Raw genomic sequence first — 13,757 nt, 5'->3', positions numbered from 1 at the left:
TGTAATTGCAGACCTCATCAGATGAAGAGAAACTGCCAACAAGACAAGGTAAAGGACTTTTAAATAAGACTTTAAAAAGGAAGAAACAACACAGACCACATAAATAAATGGGGGAGCTGGGTTCCAGATGTGGCAGCAAGAGGAGGGAGCGGAGGAGAGGAGAAGAAAGAGAGGGAGGAACAGAGAAAGAAGGCCAGATGAACGAACTTGCAATGGCAGCAGAATGAAATCTCATTTCTGACACGGTGAAAGGGTGTTTACCTTCCCAGGAACAGTTGCACAAGGAGGAAAGGGGGTTTGGGGAAGGTGAGAGGATGTCGGGCTGGCCTTATGTTGTTTCTGGACCTTAACCATGATTTCTCTTGGGTGTCTGGTTTCACATCGGCCTTGGAAACGACTCCCTTATGGAAAAATTGGGAGCTTTAAAAATGAGGAAGGAAAATGAAAATATAAACGGCAGTCGGCTGGTTCCCATTAAGAGCGAGGCTCAGCTGGACTGAATTGATGCCGTTCATCTCGCTACGTATTCTTGAGTGAGTAATTAACACATGATTATGGGGAATGGACAGCTCAGCGCACACACTCTCCAATGTGCACATAAGGATCTGTTACATTATATAGTGTCAATAAATATTAGCTTTAGCTTTAAGTCAGAATGTAAACAGCTAATTTCCTCAAAAATGTTACCTCATTTCCTGGTGAATTCAGCAGGAGATTACTCATACATGCATATTCAAAGGTACATTAGGTACTTCCTAAAGAGACCTTGTTAGTAAAAGAACAAAAATCTGTGTTCTATTTCATGCAGCTAACCAGATAAAAACCCTTATTCAGATTTTAAAAAGTACTGGGATTGACTTAAGGAATAACAAAACTCTGATTGACAAGAGTTTTTGATGAACTTGATGACACTTTCAAGTCCGGATGCACGAGGCTAAATATGAAGCTAACTCTAGCAGACCCTAGGTTTAGCTAGAGACAGCTAGCCTGGGTCTAGCATAAGGTAAACAAAATTGCTACAAGAACCTTTAAAGTCTAGCCAACCAAGTGGCAACCTCCAATATTTAAAAAAATATGCCAATGGGGAAGTGTAAAAAAACTGCAGTTCCTCGAGTGGCCACTTGAAGCCAGATCCAAAAGCCCCATAAGTCCCAATGACTAACCAACAACAGGGGAAACAACACATAGATAACTTTTTTTGAAAAGCACCCTCACCTATAAAATCATTTAAGAAAAGTTAGATCCTTTCACTTTTCCAACACTTGTCCCTTATACTAATTTTAAATTTCACACACCATGTGTTCATCTATTGCATCACTACCCTGGGTTTGTTTGTGTTAGCATGATGTTACATTTCACAACAAAGCACATGAATAAGTAAAGTGAATAAACATACACTTTGACTAAGTTGCAAGTCTTAACTGTGATTTTTGTTTGATTGTTGTTGTTGTTTTGTGTTGTCCATACCAATGTGCGTTCATTTGTTCAAACCCACCGTGCTGGACTTTCTTTCCAGCCAGCGCTTCCTGACATTTACGCTATTTGTGATGTCACTGCTGATGTCACTGGAGCAAACCAAGTGAAGGGGTTTTCTTTTCTGCAGGGGTGTTTCTTTTTGTTTATTTCAGACATCCTTGAGTAACTTGCTGCAAGTTATTTACTTGTAAAAGGTCCATTTGTTAAAGTGAATGAGCCTGTATGAAAGAGAGAATGTGATTTGGTTTCCATGTTTTCGAGATAATGTGGAAGTCAACCGCCTTTGTTTTGGTTCAAGCTAAAGAAGTCTCTGTGTTAATTGAACTGCCTATAAAAGCAGTCAGAGCAGCTTCTGCAGAGGAGAGAGGAGAGGCTGTGTTGTCTTTATAAACGTGCTTTTTCTTTAAGTTTAAAAGTCAATTATTTCATGATCATTATTTTTATGCACAGTTGCAGAGGAAAAGGAGTGCATTTTTAATGAACATTCACCCCTGGTAATAAATAAATATTCTGGAGCGTTTGTCTAAAGCTAACTTCACCTACACACTTTAGTTTCTTCTACACAAGAATACTGTAAACAAGTTATTCAATGATGATCTAAACTTTATTCATGTTCAAATAGTGATAAATAAAGTATCACTAAGGTATCATTAAGGAGCAATATATAACTCTACAACTATTGTTTAAAATGGGTACAGCAGTCCAAATTTAAAACATTAGAGAGAACTGTCTCCCCCTCCTCTTTAGAGTCGATGCTCACACAGGTTGCAAAGTCACGGACAGCTTCAGTGTTTAGCCAGCTCTGCATCGGTCTGTAAACCTTTCTGCGTTCTAACCTCTCTCCATTTTTCAAAAGCATCTCCAATATTGATCCTAGTTTGAGCACGTTTCTGCTCGTGGAGCTTATTAGAAACATGCAGAGGCTTTTTAGGTCGGGGACAATCACTTCTATCTGAACTAGTTCTCTTGCCCACTTCCATCGCTGCAACACCTGTTGGGAGTGTAGACCTGGATGAGAGAGTTAAAAAACATAGAATGTTTCCTTGAAAAAATATGGAGGGACATATGTCCATATTTCAAGTTTATACAACATATCTGATACGCTGTCAAGTGTTTAGAACCACTGGTCTAAAAAGCCATAATGCATTGTGGGGTGGTTGAGTATGATGAGTGAGCTCCTGTATCATCCTTTAAATTTATGGCCAAGTTAAGATACATCCGAATTCAGACCGCACTACTTAATTGGACGTCACACAAAGTATGAATGGCATGAAAGTAAGAGGTTATGAATACAGTAAGGTAGATTTTCATTTCCTTACTGGTAGACACACTCAGCTAAATACTTCTTTGACATGCAGATTTTTCTTTTAAATGGCCAAAGGCATTTTTGGTAGCATTTGATTCCTTGGTTGCATATTGTGGTGCCGATTAATTTCCCCACCAGTGGACGGAGTTTTCAGAGTATGACGCATTTTGCTCTGTCTCTTTTCCCCTAAAACATTTTAAAAAGCAGCATCTTTCTAAGCCTCGGGTTTTGAAATTGGTTTTGCGGTGAAGATTTCTGGGAACTGGACTAGCGGCACTGTCTCCCCTCTGAGGATGGGGGCTTGCTTCTCGGTTTCTCTTATACGAACCATCTAATTTCCAACTGGAAGGGCCCCATTCAAAGCAAAGCAGCTGTGTACCATTAGGACCGCTATTCTCATTGGCATAGTGGGATTGTTAGATTACTGCTGAGAAAGACGCTTCAAACCCAAAAGCGACCCACAAATCGGCCCTCAACCTCACCAAGTTTCAGAATATGGAGAAGGGGGTTGGACGGGGGGGGGGGGGGGGGGTGTATGATTTTCCTCTTCAGTCATGCAGGAAAAGTTTCCATGTGGAGTTTAGCTCCGACTTCAGCAGACAGATACTAAGACAGAGGGGGTGCATGAGTGGAAAGACTGTAAAAGCGACTGACAGATGAGGGTTTAAAAGCTTGAGAGAGGAAAGAGCATAAATCTCCTTTTCTGTTTTTACTTCTATACCATAAGTACACATATTTTTCATACACATTCTCTCATAGATCATCAGAAACTAATCATTTGAGTGCCTATTTTATACACAAAGCGTGTCCAGTGTTGGTGACTGCTTCTTCCATCCAAAGCAAGATGTTTCACAAAATGCATCTTTTCTCTTAGTCCTGACAGCTCTTTGTGTGCTTGGCTGTGAGATGCAAACTGTGACAAATATCCTGCATTTGCTCTGGCGCACACTTAGCATCCATCCGTGCAACCAGGCAGCATCGACTGTATCGTGTTTTTCAATTTCACTCTTATTGAATGGGCTCATTATCCCCTCCATTTCCAAACGTACATCGCCTTATTTGTCATCCAAAAACTGCAGCAGGGCCTTTATTTATCCTCTCTTTAAGTTGTTGTTTTTAGCTTGTTTGTGATTTTTCTGGAAACACTGCAACTTAAATATTTCACAAAGCACAAGCAGCACATGCAGGGAATGTTTTTGATGGCACGTACGTCTGTAATTATGTATATTTCTCTAGCCCAGTGTGTGCAATTAGCAACATTGAACTAATGATTTATTTACTGTTTCAGCCCTAAAAAATATTCAGTTGCATGCTTATTTCTCGGTGATAATGTCTCCATTGTCTTTCTTTTTTTTATATTACTTTTTAGTCATTAGTCCCAAAAACTGGACACATCATTTCATCCATTAACCAAAAAATCCTTATTAAATGCAACTTTTTGAAAGAAAAAAGAACGATTTTCCATGTTTAAATGTTTACTGAAAGTCTGACGACCTTCATCTATTTTGGTTGCAGTTTTATTTTTCATTCTTTGAGGTTTATGTGTTGGAGCATGATTTCTCTGCCTCCTTCTCACATGCAAATTTACCATTTTTAATTCATCAAACCCATTAAAACCACACATCCTTGTTATGAGGTGCTGGGTCATTGACATCCATCAGTGATACACCTACAGGGGTGATTAAAAAGTCATTGTTTTATATGTCATTGTTGTCTGCACAGCCTTGAAAAATGGCATCATATTCAGACATCAAGAAACATTTTTTAATCACCAATTTTGTCTTTTTTGTTTTCCCCTTTTGTGGATTGTATTCCTTTTTTGTAATTGTACCTTTAAAAATAAACTTCTCTTGGCCTCCTGGAGGTCTTATTTATTACTGATGGAGACTTTATTTGATTGTTTTTACACAAAAAAAACCCTCAAATCTGACCTGTGAGATTCTGCAGAGTGAAACTTTTGTTCAGGGTAATTATGTTGCCACCTGTTGGAGTGCAGCTGTAAGAACAACAGCATCTCTGAAATATAGTGGAACCTTTTAGGACTAAAAATGAATCCTTGTATCAGCTTGTATTGGACATGTTGAAGCTTGTTTTGTTCTTTAACATGTGAATCAAAAATGTTTTTTGATATCCTATCAAAGTCAGAAATGTGTTGATCTGTCTCCAAAGCTGTAAAATTTTTGCATTCATTTTGGGACGGCAGTAGCTCAGTCTGTAGGGACTTGGGTTGGGAACTGGAAGGTCGCTGGCAGTTGGTCTGGTAGCTGGAGGCTCTGGAGCAAGAGGTGCCAGGGTACTCCCAGAGCACTGCCCAGGTGCCCTTGAGTAAGCCACCGAACCCCCACTGCTCTGATGCGCTCCCTGACGTCTCTCCATTAATGTCCGCAGGTCCAGTTTGTGCATCTGTGTGATTCGGGCCTATCTCTCTGGATGGGTTATGTCTCTCAATAACAGAGTGTAAACCAGAGTTTCCCTCAGGGATAAAGTATATCAAGTTAAACATCTTTAACTTCTATTACATCATTTTATTAAATACCATATGTCCTGTCGTGTGTATCCACCTCTGATGGAGCTGAAGAAGAACACATCTGGCTGCAGGTTCGGCTGCCTTTTATTAAGCTATTAGCCATGCAGTTTTTTTTTATGTATCATTGTGCATCCATGCCGCTGTGTTGTCGGTCAGAAAATAGTCCCACTGAAACTGACGTGTTTACACCTGCAGACTGTCTCTGCATACAAAGTGACCCACACTTCGCAACAGCAGTGTATGAATGTTTGATTTTAGCCCATGTGTAAATGTGTGCTATGTGTCAGTGGAGAAAAGTGTAAAAATCACTCACTAATGCCTTATGGGTAATCATTTATAATTCTTGTTTGTAATGAATCAACTTCCAATCATAGCGTACAAATATATGCCTCTCATGATCTCATTAGTTCAACCTCTGTGTGCACCTTTAAAAACCTTTGAAGAACAACACAAGTACCCCAAACCCGAGTGTATCTAAAATACATTTTAATCTTGCTGAAATTTGTTTTCACAATATCGTTTACAATATTAATGTGTCGTCATTCTCTCTCCGTCCTCGCTCAGCTCTTCTTTAGCGTCTCGAAACAGAACTGTACAATCATGTTCATGTAAATTGTTCTACATCAAGGCACAAGACAACAGCCGTTGTGGGGGGGCCTTGGGTAGGCTGATCTTTAATGGCGTCCCTCTGGCACACAGGAAAACAGGGGAACCCTCGAGAGCAGAGGGGATTGTGGGAAATGTGGGAGAATGGAGCTCAGATGAGGAAGAGCGAGGTGGGTCGCATGGAGGAAATGTGCTCTAACGAGGTGAAAGGAGGAAGAAAATCAGGTGATAACCACTGCTGCTTTCATTTTATTTTCCAATGATAGTCATGTATAAAAAAGACGGACCATGTTTTTTTTTTTCTTTCTTCAGGAGTTCATTTGTTCATGTACAGAAACTAAAGTGCTTTTTTTCTCTTTTTTTTCTCTTATTTGCTGAAAGCAAAAGGTTTCACTAACAGGATGGAAATGGGGTGCGAGAAGTCCGGAGGGGTCTTTTTTTTTCTTTCATTTCCAGTAAGAACGTGAGGGATGGATAAAGGGCCAGTTCTGCTCAATTTTTGTTTTTGTTGATTTTTGTTCTCAGGTTTTTCTGGTGTTTTCTTCTCAGGATTCAACCTCTGAAAGACACAGAGAGAAATGCAATGTTAATTTCTGCAAACCATAACACAATGACTCCAAAACGATTGAATATATCGCATTAAAAAATGGTACTTCCATTTTTCTTTTCTTAATCCTTTAGTTGCAACATTGTTTGATTTTTTAATTTAGCTCGGAGTAGAAATAAACAATTTTTTGCTGATGCAATGAAAACATTTTACCGTTTCCCTGAAGGTGTTGGAGTTCTCACATCTGGACGTTTCTCCTTCGCCTGCCGAAGGCCTTGGCGCCGACGTTGGTGGGGACGAAGTTGCTGTTGCCCATCCCCCCCGATCGGCTGAGGAAGTCTGCCAGGCGATGAGTGACGCAGGTTGCCGTGTTGCAGGCTCGCTTTTGTGCTGTAACGCTGCTTCAAGAGAGCAAACGAGGGGTTAATGCCCAAGATCTAGGCCTTAAATTCATCAATATGTGCACACAGTGTCCCTATGCACTCCTGAGGTATGTCATTTTTCTTACCTTTGAACTCGATGAGAGCCACAGAGATCATTTCCAGTTTTGTCTGTTTTACGTCAATTTTAGTAAATCAATTCCCATAGAGGGTTCTGAAATATCCCCATAAGAATGAAAATGAGCTAAGGCTTCCTGGTAGAAAAATACGTTTATTAAACAAGAAACATGGTGTGGCATTAGTGGATCATTTATTAATGCTTCCATTAGGTGATCTCTCTCAACCCTTAAACTTCAGCAGGCTTTGAAATGCCATCAAATGACTCCACGGACAGTACACACACACACAGATGGATGTCTGCACCGGCTCCTTAATCACATTTATGAAAACTAACTCTGATTGTCTGAAATGACGGGAACAAATCATTCTCTGCCAAAAATAAAGAGGGGGGAGGAGAAAGGAACGGTAAAGTTGGTTGCAGTTACAGTTAACTTCTCATGTCAGTCAGGCAGATCAAATCAACATGCACTTGCCAATCCCAAAACAATGAGGAAGAAAGTGGGACGAGGAGAGAACAGAGGAGGAGGAGGAGGAGGAGGAGGAAGGGTAAAAGAGGGGGCTGAGGGAGGATGAGGTGGGGGTTAGATGCTGTCAAACGTCTCGCCGTAGCTTGCATAGCTGTCGCTCTCAGGCGCACTGCGCTTCTTGCCGGGCGTTCCTGATCCCACGTTCGTGCGGGGGAATGTCTGCAACTTGTGCAGCTCCTGAGACAGTTTGCCCAGCACACAGGTGCTGAGGTTGGAGCAGCGCTTGGTTAGGGGCCTGTCCATGCTGTTGGGGAGGGGACACACAGAAACACATGCAGAAAACAGGCTCATAGGCATGGCAAAACATGCAGAAAATTCACTTAAGTTCTTCTTTTCCCCTATCATTCACGCAGCATTTCTCTCACATGCATTTCATTCTCATGCCACTTATAAAGAAGTAAAAATAACCCCCCCCACCCCCCCCCACCCCCATCATCTAGCTACAGATTCATGCTTTTTCCTGCTCCGCACCCATCAAAGAACCTGTCATCCATCCCCTCATGCACCAAAACCCCCACCCCAAGTCAACCCCTTCTTGTCACATATCGCACACCCACAGAAAAACAGAAACCAGTCGCTTCCCCACTGTCATGCAACTCCACTTAATTGACATCATGCACACTTATTCGTTCCGTTAGCCGTATTTGCTGCTCACATGCCCCGCAGGCATGCTGCAAATAGTTGATCGTTCAAACAAAATCAAACTCATCCATGCACGAGCAGGGTCAGGACAGAGAATAGAATTTTTATGTGCTAATAACTATTTGTTCTTGTAATTGATTCTACTTCCTGATACGAGTACATACCTCTATGCCTGATTGAACCCGAGTTGGGTGCTAAAAAGACGCATCTTGAGTGGTGTTAAAAGTGAAACCAGAGTGAGATATAGCCCCTAAAGAGATCCACATAATCGAGCATGGCAGCCCCAAAAAAAGGAATGCCTGTGTTAGCGTTTATCAAAGCCAAAGGACTTTGGTTTCACCCATTCACTTTGGACATCTCAAACTGCTGTACAAAAAGGGTTAAGTGGAAGAAAAGTATTTTTTGTAATCTGCGTACCTGTTTCCTTCAGTCGCTTGCTGCTCCAGCTCCTCCGCCGTCATCTGCACAAACTCCTTGACAATAGCGTTGAGTAACCTTCGCGCCTCGTAGTCCGTGAGCGTGACTCGGTCTGACATGGAGTCTAAACCCGGTCTGTGGAGGTAATGGGGGGGGGGGGGAGTTAAGGGGTTAGAAGGGGTTTCAGGCAGAGGAGAGGAGATCAGCATTACATCTTTTGGCTTGAATTATCACCTGCAGATATAAGGAGGGTGTGTGTGGGTGTGGGCGTGTGTGTGTGTGTGTGTGTGTGTGTGTTGGGGTGTTAGGGTGGGGTAGTGTAGTTGAATGGATAGGAAAGGGGGGGGGGGGGGGGGTCAAGGGGGTTGGCTGGGACGTCAGCTCGGGGAGGGATGACGTCTGAGTTGGAGGGCCCTCAGCCAACGCAGGGAAACAATCTGCGGAAAGTGCCCCATCTGAGAGAGGGGCTGATGAGCAAGCGGCTTTAGATTTATGACTAAATCGATAGCTTCATGGGAACAGAGCGGGGAGTGGCTTCAACTCGGCTTTATATAAATATATAGATCTCATTCATCTCCCCCTGGAGTGTACTCTCTTTATTCTCTTCTGTTTGTGTTTTCTGCATCGATTATTCCCCTTTCTTACACAGAATTAACTCTTCGACTTAGATTAGAGGTAAAATACGAGACATAAAGTTAATATATTGATTAAAAAGTGACATTTTGTAATCTATCATTCTCTTTTAAATGGTTTTCGATTAACATTAAAGACATATTTTAAACCTGAGCTAATATTTGATCCCAAAATAAAGCATGAAATAAAGCCTGGATAAGTCTTTTTACACATTATCTTCTACAAGTATACAAGTATCTTCCTATTTCTTCATGTTTTCTTGAAACTTTTAAATGATTTTGCCAAAATTTCATAGAGACAAAAAGAAAAGAAACCAGATTCCTTGGCAATAAAAATTTACTACACTTCTATCTGGTTGCTTTTAACGCTAAAATCTGAGAATTAACGTCCGCTATAAGTCTCTAATGCTTTCAAGATGATGGAAAATGCACAACCTGATGGTCTGAAGGCATAAAAATTGGAAGTTGAGAGTCTCACCTGGCAGGAGCGGCTTGTGAGCAGTACATCTGGCAAATGACCAGGGCGTAGGCAACGAGGAAAGCAGAGATCTTCAACATAACCATGGTCCCCTACACAGCAAGAAAGACCAACATCAGCTCCATGTCCACAACACTGCTGCAACTCAAACTTCACTCAAACAACTCTTACAGTATTAAGAGGAGAAAAAAACACATATACATAAGTTAGACCTGTTAGTGTCTGATCCTGCGGCTCTATTGAGCAGATGTTGCAACAAGAAAAAAGAAACCTGTCACCTGTCACTTCTTTGAGATTTTAGCGACATCTCAGCTTTCATTTTTTATGCTTTTGTCTCCTGCTGCACATCCTTGCTTTTACTTCCACAACAACAGCCCCTCCCTTCAAAATAAAGCTACATAAAAAAAAAAAACCCTTCTTCTGCAAAAAACAAGATGTTACTCCAAAACATTCAGCCAAGAGCTCAGGACAGCTAGTTCTCTCTTTGTCGAACGCTGCAGGTCCTGAAGTGTGACATGTCTGTGTGTGCATGTGTGTGTGAGTGAGTGTGTGTGTGTGGGTATGTGTGTGTGTGTGTGTGTGTGTGTGTGTGTGTGTGTGTGTGTGTGTGTGTGTGTGTATGTAGGTGGGGGTCCTGGACTGTGCAATGCCTCTAGCTCTTGCAAACACTGGAAGAGGAGGGGTGAAAAGGGGAGAGGGAGGGAGGACTCCAAGCTTGCCAACTCCCTAAGGGACCAGTGCATTAGTGTAATGAGCTGCCAGCACTCTCTCTCTCTCTCTCTCTCTCTCTCTCTCTCTCTCTCTCTCTCTCTCTACGCACACACACTCCAACCTGCTTGTCCATCTCTTCTTTATTTTTCTCTCTCTTTCACTTGCTCTTCTATCCCTCAGTTTCTTTACATTTTAAGCTTTTTTTTTTTCTCTTTCATCTCCGTCTTTGGCCTCCAATTGGCAGAACTGGACCCTCACCAAGCAGGTGCTGGTGATGCTGCTGACCCCAGTGATCCCTCTCCAATCCCATTACCAACACAATCACATCCCTGCAGACTAATAGAGACTTTTTGTCCACATGCAAACAGCTCATCAGGTACATTTACAGTCATGTCAACAGCAATAGTAAAGTCAGCACTTACCTTCGGTGATAATCACCAAGCAAAAAAAATAAATAAATATAAATCTCTATGTATCTCTTAGCAAAAACACAATAAGTTGACTTTCTCTCAACTTGCAGGACAACTCTTGATTCTGTTGCATGCAGCGCCAACGCTCCAGCCTATATATCCCACCACTTGGATTTGTGCATTGACTGTGTAGGTGTTTAATTATCTGCCAGCGACCAATCACATCGCTCTGATGATACGGCCGGCCAATGGGACGTCTCCTTTCGGTCCTGGCTCACTCATGGGGGACATGGCTTTTGCGCTGACGTCATTCCTCAGTCACTAAGTGCTCCATTCACAAAATCCACCAGTCATTTGGACCATTTGCTATCCCCCCAATTTGCATTGATGTCATTAATTAAATAGGAGGCAAAGCGAACCGGTGGCCGAGGAGAAGCATCACCAGCAATAAATATTTTAAGAACCTTCCAAAAAATGTTACATTGCATGCTATATCTCAAATGCCAAATCGATAAGACCCCCCCCCACCACCACCAATAACCATGCCACCCTCCCAGCTAAGCACTTGCAGGCGGGGCCATCTGCTGGGGAGGGATGTATACTACAGTGACGCACTCATGGGCTCTTCATTCATAACGCTGTTTGAAGAACTTCAGCACTACACCCACTGTCAATATAGACCATCTATCACACAACCAGCTTATGTAATCAGCTTGTTTTCTGCAGACATGATTTGATTCACCACAAATTATGAACTCACGGCACTTTACATATCATATCCTGAGTCAGAAGGGTCAACGCTGCTCATAAACTACTTCAGAACTGCAAAGATTTGTGCAATTTTCACTTCCTCCAAACTTAGACTACGTGTTTTTTTTTGTCCCTGTGATTTACCTGAAACATATCTCTCCTTTAGCAGCAGCACTGTCTGCATTGGAACCTGAGCCAACTATGACAACATCCCTGCCCACCACAGTGAAACATCAAACCATATTGAGTTCATAAAGTGATGCCACAGTCGGCCCAGTAATGATAACTGCCCCCACGCCCTCCCTCCTCCCACACACTGAGTAAACGAGTCGTCCTCGGCAAGACCAATCGATGACAGCCTCCGACAAGAGCCGTTTCTCAAAAGCAATTACACAACTGTTTGTCGTGCACCGTCGTCTCAATCCCCTGCCTTTTCATTAGTGTGCAGGGCGGCATGTGTGTGTGTGCACAGTGGACATAATGAATGGCCGTACAGTAGGTGTGTGTGTGTGTGTGTGTGTGTGTGTGTGTGTGTGTGTGTGTGTATAAATCTGTGTGTATGCTCTGGATTATATGTCAGAGTAAAAGAAGGGGAGGGTTTGCCTCTCCTTGTCTGCGTCATAGAGGAACTCCATTAGACTGGATGAGCCTTTTAGTGCTATTGAGCCACCAGGCTCACCCATGTCAGACACTAAATCACCGCTGAACAGACAGCTGCTCAGCCTTAAGATATGTCGAAGAACCTACTTCACTTTTCAGCCTCCAAATCAACTGTCCTGCCGGCTTTATGGCACACTGAAACATAAAAGAAGACCTCCAACTTGTTAACAAGATTACAACTTTTATCTTCAAATGAGCTTCAGTCTTTAACTTTTCCTGCAAAGGTCTGAGCCGCCTTTTTTTTTTTTTATCGTAGGTCTTAATCTGGACAATCTGACAACCTGTGGGACATTTTAGAATATCTATGCCCAACTGCTATGTACTAGAATTTCTCTCACTTAACATGCCTCCCTGCCCTCCCACCTTTAGCAATGCTTAATGTTGCATCCTCACTGCAGGAGACCAATCTCAGACTTTCACTGGCAAAATACAGCTGTGGTCATGAAACTCAACGGCCATTTTCACATGCATTCATAAAAATTCTAAGTGAGAATTTCAGGCAGACTGCCCCTGACCCCTGTCCAATGAGGGGGATGGGGGTCTCAGGAGTCAGTACACAACTTTAAAAGAACAACACAATTTAGTTTGACATATTCATTATATCAACTCAAGATCAAAGAAGAGCAAACTGACAAACAGAAAACATAATGAAGCAGTTTCATTACATGCACAGAGATGGAAAAAATCTGGGTGAATTCAGATTGAAAAACTCCACTTATTGCATTCACACATGCACTTCAGACTTTCTGAAGATTTCAGGTGTTTTGTGCAAGTTTGAAAGCACCATATCAGTACAGAACATCATCCTCTGAATACTGAAATTAACAACACAAAAATTAGAGCTAGGACAGTGGATAGCATCAGAAATTGGGGAGAGAGAGAGAGAGTTGGAAATGACATGTGGGAAAGGAGCCAGAGGTCAGATTTGAACCTGGGCCACCCGCTCAGAATACTACAGCCTCTGTGCAAGGGGCGTTCAGACTGACCACTACGATACCGGCGCCCTGGAAGGATTTTGTAAACATTTTACAAAACGTTTTAACATTAGTTCATGTCAGCATGATCGTCTGCTGAATTTGCAGAGCGTGCTTGGACTATGTGGCCATTTAAAAACCTGTAATTTTGCATTGCATGAGCTACAAGTTAATCACTTTTTTATGCTATTGTAACAGTGCTTCTTGGATGATGTTAATTATCCTCGGTTGTCTTGCCGTTAACTATAACACTAAACATACTTGATTAAAGATATATTCAGGTGTGGGTAAGTAAAAGCACGGGGACAACTTCTGCTGTGCGTCTCATACTTTTTAGTGTCCGTCTGTAACAGAGCGTGACATATCCAGACTGACCAACAACAACGACACCTTACTTGTCTTCAAGCAATATCACTCCTCCAACCAAGGCATAGTGCATCATATCAAACAGATACTCTTGTAAAGTACAAATTGTAAATATAAATGAAATTAGCATTAAATCAAATAATATATATTATCTCAACCGAGAAAAAGATCTATAAAATAAAACTTCACAAAAATAAATCTCATCTCCATCTTACATACTGCCCTTTG

General features: G+C 41.9%; 1 protein-coding gene across 5 annotated transcripts; it reads right to left on the bottom strand.

The window, feature by feature from the left end:
* Window positions 1-5,773: 5,773 nt before the first annotated feature.
* On the bottom strand, window positions 5,774-10,949 carry LOC109986006 (calcitonin-1). 5 transcript variants are annotated; one of them, XM_020636489.3, is made up of 5 exons: window positions 10,792-10,949; window positions 9,659-9,750; window positions 8,549-8,683; window positions 6,676-6,863; window positions 5,774-6,474 (listed from the first exon to the last, which is right to left on the bottom strand). In XM_020636489.3, the coding sequence occupies exons 2-4, from the start codon at window positions 9,742-9,744 to the stop codon at window positions 6,701-6,703; spliced, it is 384 nt and encodes a 127-aa protein (XP_020492145.1). In that variant the 5' UTR covers window positions 9,745-9,750; window positions 10,792-10,949; the 3' UTR covers window positions 5,774-6,474; window positions 6,676-6,700. The 5 variants fall into 5 exon arrangements, with proteins under 5 accessions (XP_020492145.1, XP_020492146.1, XP_065813272.1 ...); XM_020636490.3 differs by having other exon boundaries at window positions 6,676-6,860; XM_020636487.3 differs by lacking the exons at window positions 5,774-6,474; window positions 6,676-6,863 and adding an exon at window positions 6,875-7,733.
* Between the last annotated feature and the right edge of the window lie 2,808 nt (window positions 10,950-13,757).

Source organism: Labrus bergylta, chromosome 7, assembly GCF_963930695.1.
Source record: "Labrus bergylta chromosome 7, fLabBer1.1, whole genome shotgun sequence".
In the NCBI taxonomy this organism is placed as follows: domain Eukaryota; kingdom Metazoa; phylum Chordata; class Actinopteri; order Labriformes; family Labridae; genus Labrus; species Labrus bergylta.
The sequence above is the reverse complement of the archived record's forward strand: the minus strand, read 5'-3'. Positions and strand labels throughout refer to the sequence as shown.

Coding starts and splice junctions, on each gene's coding strand:
- LOC109986006 (XM_020636487.3), bottom strand. CDS start 9,744: ATGGTTATGTTGAAGATCTCTGCTTTCCTCGTTGCCTACGCCCTGGTC. Junction 8,684..9,658: donor TCACAAGCCGCTCCTGCCAG/GTGAGACTCTCA, acceptor TTACCTCCACAG/ACCGGGTTTAGACTCCATGT. Junction 7,734..8,548: donor CAAGCGACTGAAGGAAACAG/GTACGCAGATTA, acceptor CCTCCCCAACAG/CATGGACAGGCCCCTAACCA.